This window comes from Somniosus microcephalus, chromosome 23 (assembly GCF_052327205.1).
Source record: "Somniosus microcephalus isolate GS21.2 chromosome 23, FLI_Smic_1.0, whole genome shotgun sequence".
Classification (NCBI taxonomy): Eukaryota; Metazoa; Chordata; class Chondrichthyes; order Squaliformes; family Somniosidae; genus Somniosus; species Somniosus microcephalus.
This window is the reverse complement of record NC_141009.1, coordinates 20,392,407-20,406,468: the sequence shown is the minus strand read 5'-3', so window position 1 is coordinate 20,406,468 and position 14,062 is coordinate 20,392,407. Positions and strand designations below refer to the sequence as shown.

The window sequence follows — 14,062 nt, the reverse complement described above, 5'->3', positions numbered from 1 at the left end:
ACTATAATTACATAGGGCTGGATTTTGCCAATGGGGAGTTTTTGGAGGCGGGACTCCCACTTGTCAGGTTTCCGTCCCACCTCCATCAACTTCTGGCCAACCCATGCTATTTACCCTTGATTGACCTTGTTAAGCCCGCAGGCCAATTAAGGGAAAACCGATAGCAGAGAATGCCAACGTATGAATTTTCATCTGTGAAGCTGTCAAACACTGACATTCTCTGTAGTTTGATGTGTTCTTGAATTCAAGACCTCATCAAACCTCTTTCTTTTGTAGAAATGAGATGGTTGCTGCATTGGAGAATGCAATGGCCATCTGTCATTTCTACCGCGGAAGTGCGAGACTCTCAGCATACCCACCGATTGAAGCCTGCAGGAAGAAACAAAGGTAAGTAAACTTTTTCTAACACATTGCACTTACCTCAGATACTTACCTCTCCACACTTGCACCCATCGCTCACCTCCACAGCACACTTTTGGACCCCTCCAACCCCTACAGACCAACTACTCGCCTCGGTGACCCTGGCGGGTTTCGGAGCCTTTGGGAAGCCCGCACTTGTGTGGGCAAAATGGGGATAGTGCGGAGAGATGGTGTAGGAGAGAGGGCTTTAGATTCCTGAGGAATTGGAACCGTTTCTGGGGGAGGTGGGACCTCTACAAGCCAGACGGGTTGCACCTCAACGGGAACGGGACCAATATCCTCACGAGAGGGTTTGCTAGTGCTGTTGGGGAGGGTTTAAAATAGCTTGGCAGGGGGATGGGAACCTAAGTATAGAGTCAATAGGGAGGGAAGAAAAACTGGAATTGGAAAACAAAAACGTAGAAAGTAAATTGGAAGGACAGAGGAATCAAGGGCTAGATAGTAGTCAACAAGGAGGTTTACCTGTACTAAATGGTATATACTTCAATGCAACGAGTATAGCGAACAAGGCAGATGAGCTGAGGGCACAGGTAGATACTTGGGACTATGATATTATAGCTATTATTACAGAGATGTGGCTGAAAGAGGGGCAGGTATGACAGCTCAACATTCCTGGTTACAGGATTTTCAGACGGGATAGAGAGGGAGGTAAAAAGGGTGGGGTGGGTCGCGGTATTGATTAAAGAAACTATTACAACTGTGAGGAGGGATCATCAAAGGAGGCCATATGGGTCAAATTGAAAAACAAAAAAGGGGCGATCACACTGCTGGGAGTGTACTACAGACCCCCAAACAGTGAGGGAGAGATAGAAGAACAAATGTGTAGACAAATTTCTGAGAAGTGCAAAAACTATAGGGCAGTAATAGTAGGGGATTTCAACTACCCCAATATTAACTGGGATATAATTAGTGTGAAGGGTATAGAGGGTGCGGAATTCCTAAAATGCATCCAGGAGAACTTTTTTAGCCAGTATGTAGCAAGCCCAAAAAGGGAGGGGGCGGTTCTGGACTTAGTTTTAGGGAATGAAGCTGGGCAGGTAGAAGGCGTATCAGTGGGGGAGCACTCGTAAACCCTCCCGTGAGAATATTGGTCCCGTTCCCGCTAGTGACCATAATTCTGTTAGATTTAAGGTAGTTATGGAAAAGGACAAGGATAGACCAGGAATAAAAATTCTAAATTGGGGAAAGGCAAATTTTGCTAAGCTCAGAGGGGAGTTAGCCATAGTGGACTGGAAACAGCTACTTGAAGGTAAATCAGTGTCTGGGCAGTGGGAGGCATTCAAGGATAAGATCCGGAGGGTTCAGACCAAATATGTGCCCTTAAAGAAAAAAGGTGGGACTAACAAATCTAGAGCCTCCTGGATGTCTAGGGACATACAGGGTAGGATAAAGAAAAAAGGGAGGTGTATGACAGATACCGAGGGCTAAATACTCCAGAATCTTTAGAGGAGTACAGAAAGTGCAGGGGTGCAATTAAAAAGGATATTAGGAAAGCAAAGAGAGAGCATGAAAAATTCTTGGCAAGTAAAATCAAAGAAAACCCATTGATGTTTTATAAATATATTAAGAGTAAGAGGATAACTAAAGAAAGGGTAGGGCCTATTAGAGATCATGAGGGTAATGTGTGTGTGGAGGTGGGAGATGTCTGTTTTCACAAAAGAGAGGGGTGAAGCAGACATTTCCATCGGGGGAGGATTGTGAAATATTAGATGAAATAAACATAGTGAGAGAGGAAGTATTAAGGGGTTTAGCAGCTTTAAAAGTGGATAAATCCCCAGGCCCGGATGTAATGTATCCCAGGCTGTTAAGCGAAGCAAAAGAGGAAATAGCAGAGGCCCTGACCATCATTTTTCAATCTTCTCTGGCTTCAGGTGTGGTGCCGGAGGACTAGAGGACTGCAAATGTGGTACCCTTGTTTAAAAAGGGAGAAAAGGATAGACCGAGTAATTACAGGCCAGTCAGCCTAACTTCGGTGGTGGGAAAATTATTGGAAAGAATTCTGAAGGACAGGATAAATCTTCATTTAGAAAGACACGGATTAATCAAGGATAGTCAGCATGGATTTGTTAAGGGAAGGTCGTGTCTGACAAACTTGATTCAATTTTTTGAGGAGGTAACAAGGAGGGTAGATGAGGGTAGTGCGTTTGATGTAGTTTATATGGACTTTAACAAGGCTTTTGATAAGGTTCCACATGGCAGACTGGTCACGAAGTTAAAAGCCCATGGGATCCAGGGCAAAGTGTCAAGTTGGATTCAAAACTGGCTCGGAGACAGGAAGCAGAGGGTAATGGTTGATGGGTGTTTGAGACTGGAAGGCGGTTTCCTTTGGGGTTCCACAGGGTTCGGTACTAGGTCCCTTGCTTTTTGTGGTATATATCAATGATCTAGACTTGAATATAGGGGGTATGATTAAGAAGTTTGCAGATGATACTAAAATCGGCTGTGTGGTTGATACTGAAGAAGGAAGCTGTAAACTGCAGGAAGATATCAATAAATTGGTCAGGTGGGCAGAAGAGTGGCAAATGGAATTCAATCTGGAGAAGTGTGAGGTAATGCATTTGGGGAGGGCTAACAAGGAAAGGGAATACACATTAAATGGTAGGACACTGAGTAGAGTAGAGGAACAAAGGGACCTTGGAGTACATGTCCACAGATTCCCGAAGGTAGCAGGCCAGGGAGATAAGGTGGTTAAGAAAGCACACGGAATGCTTGCCTTTATTAGCCGTGGCATAGAATACAAGAACAGGGAGGTTATGCTTCAACTGTATAAAACACTAGTTAGGCCTCAGCTAGAGTATTGCGTGCAGTTCTGGTCACCACATTACAGGAAAGATGTGATTGCACTAGAGAGGGTACAGAGGAGATTTACAAGGATGTTGCTGGACGTAGAGAATCTTAGCTATGAGGAAAGACTGAATAGGCTTGGTCTATTTTCCTTGGAACAGAGGAGGCCGAGGGGAGACCTTATTGAGGTGTATAAAATTATGAGGGGCATAGATAAAATGGATAGAAAGGACCTATTTCCCTTAGCAGAGGGGTCAAAAACCAGGGGGAACAGATTTAAAGTAATCAGTGGAAGGTTTAGAGGGGATTTGAGGGGAAATTTCTTTACCCACACAGTTGCTTGAAAGGGTGGTAGAGGCAGGAACCCTAACCACATTTAAAAAGTCCTTGGATGTGCACTTGGGATGCTCTAACCTGCAGGGCTACGGACCAAGAGCTGGGAAGTGGGATTAGGCTGGATAGCTCGTTGTTGGCCGGTGCGGACACAAAATGGCCTCCTTCCGTGCTGTAACTTTCTATGATTCTATGAATCATATTTTCTGCGGCTGCAATCCCTTCCCACCTCCAAGGAGACGGGACCCGGCGTGGGACGGCTACCCGCCTCCTGGGAAGATGGCACGGAGGCGGGTTGGACACCCGCCCCAAAATTCTGCTATTTTCCCGGCAGTCCCACCTCCAAACCCACCTTCCCAGGGCTGGCAAAATACAGCCCATAGAATCTACAGCACAGAAACAGGCCATGCGGCCCAACTGATCAATGCCACGTTTAGGCTCCACACAAGCTTACTCCCACCCCTTTTCATCTAACCCTATTAGCATATTCTTCTATTTCTTTCTCCCTCATGTGCTTATTGAGCTTCCCCTTAAATGCACCTAAGCTATTTGCTTCAGCTACCCATGTGGTAGCGAGTTCCACATTCTCACCACTCATTGGGTAAAGATGTTTCTCCTGTATTTCCTATTGGATTTATTGGTGACTATCTTATATTTATGACCCCTAGTTTTTGTCTCCCCACAAGTAGAAACATCTTCTCTACGTCTACCCTATCAAGCCCTTTCATAATCTTAAAGACCTCTATCAGGTCACCCCTCTGCCTTCTCTTTTCAAGAAAAAAAGAGCCCCACCCTGTTTAGCCTTTCCTGATAAATATATCCTCTCAGTTCTGGTATCAACATTGTGAATCTTTTTTTGCACCTTCCTCGGTGCCTCTATATCTTTTTTATAATATGGAGACCAGAACTGTACACAGTACTCCAAGTATAGTCTAACCAAGGTTCGATACAAGTTTAACATAACTTCTCTGCTTTTCAGTTCTATCCTTCTAGAAATGAACCCCAGTGCAAGGTCTGCTTTTTTTTTAAATGGCCTTATTAACCTGCATTGCTACTTTTAATGATTTGTGTATCTGTACCCCTCGATCCATTTGCTCCTCTACCCCATTTAGACTTATTATCCAAGTAGTATGTGATCTCCTTATTCTTCCTACTAATATATAACTCCTCACACTTATCTATATTGAAATTAATTTGTCAATTACACACCTATTCTGTAAGTTTATTAATGTCATCTTGTATTTGTCATCAGATTTAAATTTAGAGCTGACATCAATTTGTGCTATTGGGACACCTCAAACCCGAGCTGTGGATGGTTTATCCATACAAGACCAATCCATATATTCCAAATATGTTTCACTGTTACAGTGGTCAGGTAGGTAAATTAATGCATCAGTTTCCCAATAACTATGGTACCAATAGTTATTTGCTGAAGTTGCCTTCCTAAAGCTCATCCATAAAGCCATCCATGCCTCTGCAACAGAGGTTGCTGAATAGAGTCACAAGCAATCTCATTCAGTGAATTTATAAGTAGTTTGCGATGTACACACATTTATTACCAATGAATGCCTCTTTTTTATTACAGTAAGTACTTTGTGGAGACTGGAAAAAATGCCTTTAACAGACAAATCTCCCTGACATCAATACTATAGATCAGATGAGGTTCAAGAAGATAATTTGGTTGACATCATTCCAGTGCATCTGCTTCACTGTGTGATTAGTGACACAGAGGAGTATTTTTTTTTAGGTTTAACTAAACAGAATGCGTTATATTTAGAGCTACCTTCTCCACAGAAAGTGCACATGGCAGTCATCCAGGTTAGTTCAACAAGATGTATCGATATAACAATACCTTTTTTTTCAACCACTGAATAAGGTGGTTAAACTAAAAGCCTGCAAGCATCTTATCTGGGTGTAAATGGTAGTGTGATGTTAGAATGGCCATTTAATTTCTCTCTCAGTTTTACTGAATCCTACTTTAAAGTAGCATGTGATTTAAGGGTCTGCATTAAGGGCAATGCATATAATAAAGACAAATTCCAGTTTAGGAGTACCTTCAAAAAGCAATAAACATTTAACAGATCTGAGTTCAACTCAGCATGCCCGTTCTGTATTCAATAATCGTTTCGATGATACTGCTAAAAAGTAACTTGTATCATATTTTATAGAAACCAGCATCTGTCCAGAGATGTATTAAAAATGTGTATGGATCCCACTTGTTTTCAGCATGATAGGTGTGCCAATTGTGCACATACTGGGATATTCTACACATGGGATATTGCGCCTTCCTTCATTGTCCGAGTACATTTACGAAAAGTATTTTTAATGTCTAATGATCAAAATTAGAATCTTCTTATGCCCACCATGAATTGACTTTTGTTAAAATGGACATAGCACCAGAGTACCTTAATAAAATGCAATTCGCCAGCAATAGACCAAGTGTGGAATTCACAGCCTACATAAACCAGTTTGTTTTCTGGCCGGTTTTGAAATGGATACATTTGATGTGATTTATATTTTGTGAGTTACTTATGTCATTAAGTTCTAAGGTAGCACAATCAGTAAGGGTTTTATGTAAACTGATCTTTATTGATCAACCAATCCTCTTCTGATCTGAAACAAATGCAATAAATTCAGCGTTTCCAGTAGAAGTCTATTGAAGCTCTTTTTGCTAATGTCATGTGCAAGCACTTACTCAGAATGCAATTCTCAAAATATTTCTGCTGACTGGCTTACATTCTAAATGCAGTTTTACTATATTACTCTTATGGCACTTACCAGGATATTATTTCATCATAGTAGGAGTTTTTGTGCTTCTGATAAATTCATTGAAACTATTCTAAACTTTATTTTTTTTCAAACCTGTATTTTATGGATTTGTCAATAGTTTCCTTGCTCAATCTCGCGGAAACTGATTTCTGGAACACAGCAGCTTTGTACAATGATTCATATAAAAATGTAAACTTCCTGATGTGCCACATTACAAATGTCAGTTTACAACTCTGCACTATTGTGATTGCCCCATATGGAAAGGTTATGTTTCCATGAGCCCGAGTAGAATCTGCTGTTTTAAATGCTAGGTTTTTCTTTGGGGGACAATGACCACTCTGAGACTTTGGGCCTTTTGCCTCTCGGGTTTTCAACTTTATTCACCTTCTAGACTTACTTTACTAAACCATCATAAGATGACTCGTTTAGTAAATGAATAATCACAAGAGTGGCACCAAATAAGACAGCCTGGATCCATCAGCTATTCCATAACTTGAGGTAACAACAGGAACTTGCATGTATACGATGTAGTAAACATCCCAAGGCATTTTGCAGAGGTGGAACAGTAAAAGGACAACAATTAGAGGAGGAAGCCTGAGTTTAAGCCCTTGCGTCTGATGAGAACGTTACATGCAGGGGTTTAAAATCCTTGTAGCAACCTACCCGCCTGATCCTCCCTGGCCTCACACCAAGCAGGCGAGGGCCTCATCGAAATTCAAAAGTCGGGATCTGATGACGTCATGCCCAGATTATATTTTAAGCCTCAGCATCCATGTTCGGCACCTGCTGCTGGTCTTGCCAAGAGCACCGGGGGGGGGGGGGGGGGTCAAAGGAGCAGCTGGCCAGAAGAGGGCTGAAAAGGTAAGTCATTTAAAAATATATATAATTGGTCTCCTTGTGGGCCAGAAGAGGAGCCCACCTCTGCACCCCACAAGGAAATCTAGGGCCCCAGGCTTCCCTCTCTCGACTGTGATCATTTACCGCCCTGCCCCTCCTCTCCACCACTTACCTACTGCCGGGGACCGTTTCCATGGGTCCCTGGCTACACTCTCCCGAATCCCACCCACCAGCCTGATGTGGATCCACTGACAGTGGATTCTGGCAGGAGTTGGGCCTGGTATATTTAATTTAAGCCTGGGAGTTAAAATGGCCCAGGCCTCACATTGGCAAGCCAAGGTGAAGTGAATTCAATTTTCAGTGGTATAAATTCAAAGAAGCTTAGTCTAGTTATTAAATTTTAAGTAATTTACCGTCACACGAAAAGGTGTAGAAGTGGGTGGTTCCATGGTGGGGTTTTCCTCTGGAGCACTCCCAGGCATGCTGCGTCTCCGGCCAGGTCTCTCAATTGGAGAATCTATGAAGAAAATGTTTACAAATCCGTTTTAGTATTTGTGACCAGACACCTACATAGAAAACTTATTAACCCACAATATTATTTTAAGGCAGATTTATCGTAGCTTGAGTTAGAACAAATTTTTATACATTTTTATTTAAATTGTCCTGTGATGGTTTAGTGGATGATGCACCTTATGCTGCAGTACTAAGCCAATAGACTAGGAAGGCCTCAGTTTCAACCCCTGATTTGTGCAGTCACTGGAATGGTGCTCGAGATGCTACAATTGGCCCTAATGTCCTTATGCCAGGAAGTGAAAAAAAATCAGGCAAAGTTCCCTGATGGCCCAGTGGCAAAATATGCGTGCATGAAAATCTACCGAAGACCATATTGGGCTCAGCTCTGACGTTCCCCATAATTTATTAGCCTGCTAACACTTGCTGTCTAGGCTTACACATGAAGAATGGATACTTGAGAGAAGGTACAAAAAGGCTCAGAGAACCTGTGGAACCAAGACCCAGTGTGAGAGTTGCCATCTCAGGAGAAAAGGGAAAGAAATGGGGAGAAAATTAAAAGAAAGAGAATTAGTAACTTTTCTACTCAATCTCCTGCTATATAACTGCTTGCTTTCACACAGCCTTTTGTTAAGCAGTCAGTCTTGTTATGTAGACATACACTGTCATAATGTGCACAGGAAGAGTCACAAACAACGAGTGACTAGTTAAATTTTTTGTAGTGGTGTTAGTCGAGGGAAGAATGTTGGCCAGGACACCAGGAGAACTCCCTGCCCCTCTTTGAATAGTAAAAAGGAAATAGAAGCAGCAAGAGTAAAAATGATACTATTTAAAGACATGAAATGAGAAACAAAAAGGAAAGAAGGCAACTCCTGTAAATAGAAAACATGATAAGAATTGGTGTTTACTGCATGGCCCCCCAAATCAAGCATGTTTGTGCTGAATAACAAGGAACTCCATTCATCTATCACAAGCCTTGAAGGTTCTCATTTGCAGAGGTAACTATACTGCACATTTTGCTACAAAATATATTGGTCCATATTTTCCGATCCCTATAGGTATGTACGAGCTGTGTACACACCCGTAGGGACCTCCCAAGTGCTGGTTTCAGGTATGTGAAGTGCATGCGCTGAAAACCGGCACTTCCGATCGGTCAAGAATCCTCTTGACAGATCACCGCCTCTCTGCGGGTGGAGAGTTCCGCTTTCTGCAGAACTTCCGCCCGCTGAAAACCATTAAAAATCTCACGCCTGGTAAAATCAGGCGTAAGGCTGGCTTTAACCAGCATAAGAGTTTAAAAAAGTAAAAAAATATTTTTTTCTCCACTCATTTATTTATTTTTAGCCCCGTAAAAAACTTTAATTTTATTTTCAAAAAATTAAATTTGTTTAAAATATTTAATTTAATGTATTTTTAACTAATTTTAAAAACGTGATTTAAATTTTTTTTAATTTAATATGTTTTGATGTGTTTTTGGAGTTATCTCCATTCATACTTTTGACGGGTCTAAGCTGAGAGGTTGGGAACCTGAGCAGGGAGACAGAAGAAAGGGAAACAAGGATAAAAGCAAAAGATAGGAAGGAGAAAAACAAAAGTGGCAGTCAGAGAAATCAACGGTTTAAAGCAAACATGGCCACAGTAAATAATAATTCTAATAGGTCTAAGAGCATTAAAAAAACAAGCCTGAAGGCTTTGTGTCTTAACGCGAGGAGCATTCGTAATAAGGTGGATGAATTAGCTGCGCAAAGAGGTAAACGAATATGATTTGATTGGGATTACGGAAACATGGCTCCAGGGTGGCCAAGGCTGGGAACTCAACATCCAAGGGTATTCAATATTCAGGAAAGATAGGCAAAAAGGAAAAGGAGGTGGGGTAGCATTGTTGGTTAAAGAGGAGATTAACACAATAGTAAGGAAGGATATTAGCTCTGATTATGTGGAATCTCTATGGGTAGAACTGAGAAATACCAAGGGGCAGAAAACGTTAGTGGGAGTGGTATATAGACCTCCAAACAGTAATGCGGAGGTTGGGGATGGCATTAAAAGGGAAATTAGAGAAGCGTGCAATAAGGGCACAGCAGTCAACATGGGTGACTTTAATCTACATATAGATTGGGCTAACCAAATTAGTAACAATACTGTGGAGGAGGAATTCCTGGAGTGTTTACGGGATGGTTTCCTGGACCAATATGTCGAGGAACCAACCAGAGATCAGGCCATCTTAGACTGGGTATTATGTAACGAGAAAGGATTAATTAGCAATCTTGTTGTACGAGGCCCCTTGGGTCGGAGTGATCATAATATGATCAAATTCTTCATTAAGATGGAGAATGAATTTGTTGACTCAGAGACGAGGGTCCTGAATTTAAATAAAGGAAACTACGATGGTCTGAGGCGCGAGTTGGGTTGGATTGATTGGGGAATGTCACTCAAAGGGTTGACGGTGGATAGGCAATGGAAAACATTCAAAGACCGCATGGATGAACTACAGAATTTGTTCATCCCAGTTTGGCATAAAAATAAAACAAAAAAGGTGACTCAACCGTGGCTAACAAGGGAAATTAGGGGTAGCATAAGATCCAAGGAGAGGACATATAAATTGGCCAGAAAAAGCAGTAAACCTGAGGATTGGGAGCAGTTTAGGATTCAACAAAGGAGGACAAAGGGATTAATTAAGAAGGGGAAAATAGAATATGAGAGTAAGCTTGCAAGGAACATAAAAACTGACTGTAAAAGCTTTTATAGCTATGTGAAGAGAAAAAGATTGGTGAAGTCAAGTGTAGGTCCCTTGCAGTCAGAATCAGGGGAATTTATAATGGGGAACAAAGAAATGGCAGACCAATTAAATACATATTTTGGTTCTGTCTTCACAAAGGAGGACACAAATAACCTTCCAGAGATGTCAGGGAACATAGGGTCTGATGAAAGGGAGGAACTGAAAGAAATCAGTATTTGTAGGGAAATGGTGTTAGGGAAATTGATGGGATTGAAGGCTGATAAATCCCCAGGGCCTGATAATCTACATCCTAGGGTACTTAAGGAAGTGGCCCTAGAAATAGTAGATACATTGCTGATCATCTTCCAACATTCGATGGAATCTGGAACAGTACCCATGGATTGGAGGGTAGCTAATGTTACCCCACTATTCAAAAAAGGTGGTAGAGAGAAAACGGGGAATTACAGACCGGTAAGCCTGACATCGGTAGTGGGGAAAATGCTAGAGTCCATTATAAAAGATGTACAGGAAACTTTGGTTTATCCGGAGGTTGTATGTCCGGAATACTCGATCTATCGGCAAAAATCAGGAGCCGTTTTCTGCAAAGTTTTTTAGATCTCGTTCTTTTTTTCCCCAGTCAGCCACTGCAAGGTCTGTAGCTATAGCAACAGCTTCAGCTACAGACGCTTGCAGCTGCAGCTGACTCTTTAGAAACTGTTGCTAAGCAACAGTGTTTGTTGTCAGAAACGGAGATGAAAACCTCCATATGCTTCAACATTAACTTTGTATGTCCGGCAGTTTTGATAGATCGGCAACAGGCCGGTCCAGTCAGTGCCGGATATCACAAAGTTTCCTGTAATAGCAGAGCACTTGGAAAACAGTGATAGGATCAGACAAAGTCAACATGGATTTATAAAAGGTAAATCGTGCTTGACTAATCTACTGGAATTTTTTGAGGATGTAACTGGTAAAATAGATAAGGGAGAACCAGTGGATGTGGTGTATTTGGACTTTCAGAAGGCTTTCGATAAGGTCCCGCATAAGAGATTAGCGTGTAAAGTTAAGGCACATGGGATTGGGGGCAAGGTATTGACTTGGATAGAAAACTGGTTGGCAGACAGAAAGCAAAGAGTTGGAATAAACGGGTCTTTTTCCGAGTGGCAGGCAGTGACTAGTGGGGTACCGCAGGGATCGGTCCTTGGACCCCAGCTATTCATAATATATATTAATGATCTAGACAAGGGAACTAGATGTAATATCTCCAAATTTGCAGATAACACAAAGCTGGGTGGGCGTGTGCGCGGTGAGGAGGATGCCGAGAAACTCCAGGATGATTTGGACAGGTTGGGTGATTGGGCAGAAGCATGGCAGATGCAATATAACGTGGATAAATGTGAGGTTATCCACTTTGGTGGCAAAAACAGGAAGGCAGATTATTATCTGAATGGCAATAGATTGGGAGAAGGGGAAGTGCAACGAGACCTGGGTGTCCTTGTGCACCAGTCGCTGAAGGTAAGCATGCAGGTGCAGCAGGTGGTTAAGGCGGCAAATGGTATGTTGGCCTTCGTAGCGAGAGGGTTTGAGTACAGGAACAAGGCTGTCTTGCTGCAGTTGTACAGGGCCTTGGTGAGACCACATCTTGAGTATTGTGTGCAGTTTTGGTCGCCTTATCTGAGGAAGGATGTTCTTGCCATGGAAGGAGTTCAGCGAAGATTCACCAGGCTGATATCTGGGATGGCAGGAATGACGTATGAGGAGAGATTGGGTCGATTGGGCTTGTACTCGCTGGAGTTTAGAAGAATGAGAGGGGATCTCATTGAAACTTATAAAATTCTGACAGGACTGGACAGACTAGATGCAGGAAGGATGTTCCTGATGGTCGGGGAGTCCAGAACCAGGGGTCACAGTCTAAGGATAAGGGGTAGGCCATTTAGGACAGAAATGAGGAGGAATTTCTTCACCCAGAGAGTGGTGAACCTATGGAATTCTCTACCACAGAAGGCAGTAGAGGCCAATTCATTAAATATATTCAAGAAGGAGTTGGATATATTTCTTAAGGCTAAAGGGATCAAGGGGTATGGGGAGAAAGCAGGGACCGGGTACTGAATTTGGATGATCAGCCATGATCGCATTGAATGGCAGAGCAGGCTCGAGGGGCCGAATGGCCTACTCCTGCTCCTATCTTCTATGTTTCTATGAGAGACCTGTCAAAAGTATGAAGGAGAATTCCCTTCTCCGATTGGTTCCCCATGGCCCAGGTGATCCCAGGGACGCTTGCGAACTGCCTGCGGCCCTGGGATACCTGGGCCCTGCGCACCTCCTAGTGGAGAGGCCCAGGAGCGGAAATGTCCGGACCTCCGGAGCCCTCAGGTAAGGGCGTAGATTTTTTCCAGATCGGTGGCCTCCACACGCAGGAAGCCTCCGATCGGAAAATACGGGCCATTAAGAATCTGGCTTTTAGCACAAGGTGTGAAATATTTCCGAGGTGAATTAGGTGACAACTGGAGCACGAAATATACATTTTCTGCATCTTGTAAGGCACATTAATGATAGGAAAGACATTCAAAAATAGCTTGTGAACTGCCTGCACCCCTGGGCCCTGCGCATTTCGCAGTGTAGAGGCCCAGGAGTGGAAGTGTCCAGACCTTGGGAGCCCTCGGGTAAGTCCGTAGATTTTTTCCAGATCGGAGGCCTCCACACGCAGGAAGCCTCCGATCGGAAAATACGGGCCATTAAGAATCTGGCTTTTAGCACAAGGTGTGAAATATTTCTGAGGAAAATTAGGGGACAACTAGAGCACAAAATATACATTTTCTGCATCTCGTAAGGCACATTAATAATAGCAAGGACATTCAAAAATAGCCTTGTATGCCACATGGGCATAAGGAAACTGGCATTGCTGAAATACAAAGTTCTCGTATCTCTCACTCCCTTACCCAATTGCCAAAACTGCTCCTAACAGGACAAGCCAGGCTTTCTGAATAACATTTCAACATTGGTGGTGCCGGAGGACTGCTAATGTGGTATCTTTGTTTAAAAAGGTAGAAAAGGATAGACTGAGCAATTACAGCCCAGTCAGCCTTACCTCGGTGGTGGGAAAATTATTGGAAAGAATTCTGAAGGACAGGATAAATCTTCATTTAGAAAGACACGGATTAATTAAGGATAGTCAGCACGGATTTGTTAAGGGAAGGTCGTGTCTGACAAACTTGATTGAATTTTTTGAGCAGGTAACAAGGAGGGTAGATGAGGGTAGTGCGATTGATGTAGTGCGACATGAATCAGCCATTCATGAAAGAAAGAATTATGAAATAATACTGAGTGGCCTGCGGGTGGCGCTGTCCAGGGAGAGTATAAATACTCGGGCACGGGCCCAGCTTGCGCAGGACATTCTTAACAGGAATTAGTGAAGGACACAACTAGACCTCCATGTTGTAAAACAGTTGATTAAAGCTTTGTTTAACGCTTAGACCAAGTGCCTAGTAGTTTTCTTACGTCATAGTGTATATGGACTTTAGCAAGGCTTTTGATAAGGTTCCACATGGCAGACTGGTCACGGAGTTAAAAGCCCATAGGATCCAGGGCAAAGTGTCAAGTTGGATTCAAAACTGGCTCGGAGTCAGGATGCAGAGGGTAATGGTTGATGGGTGTTTTTGTGACTGGATGGCTGTTTCCAGTGGGGTTCCGCAGGGC

General features: G+C 42.9%; 1 protein-coding gene across 6 annotated transcripts in view; it reads right to left on the bottom strand.

Annotated features, from left to right (window-relative positions):
- Positions 1-14,062, bottom strand: part of LOC147101722 (disabled homolog 2-interacting protein-like) — an 824,147-nt gene that overhangs the window by 293,034 nt on the left and 517,051 nt on the right. For all 6 annotated transcript variants that reach the window (XM_085965569.1, XM_085965573.1, XM_085965570.1 and 3 more), the window contains one exon: positions 7,557-7,660. In XM_085965569.1, coding sequence (XP_085821695.1) covers positions 7,557-7,660 — 104 coding nt within the window. The remainder of the gene's footprint in view (positions 1-7,556; positions 7,661-14,062) is intronic.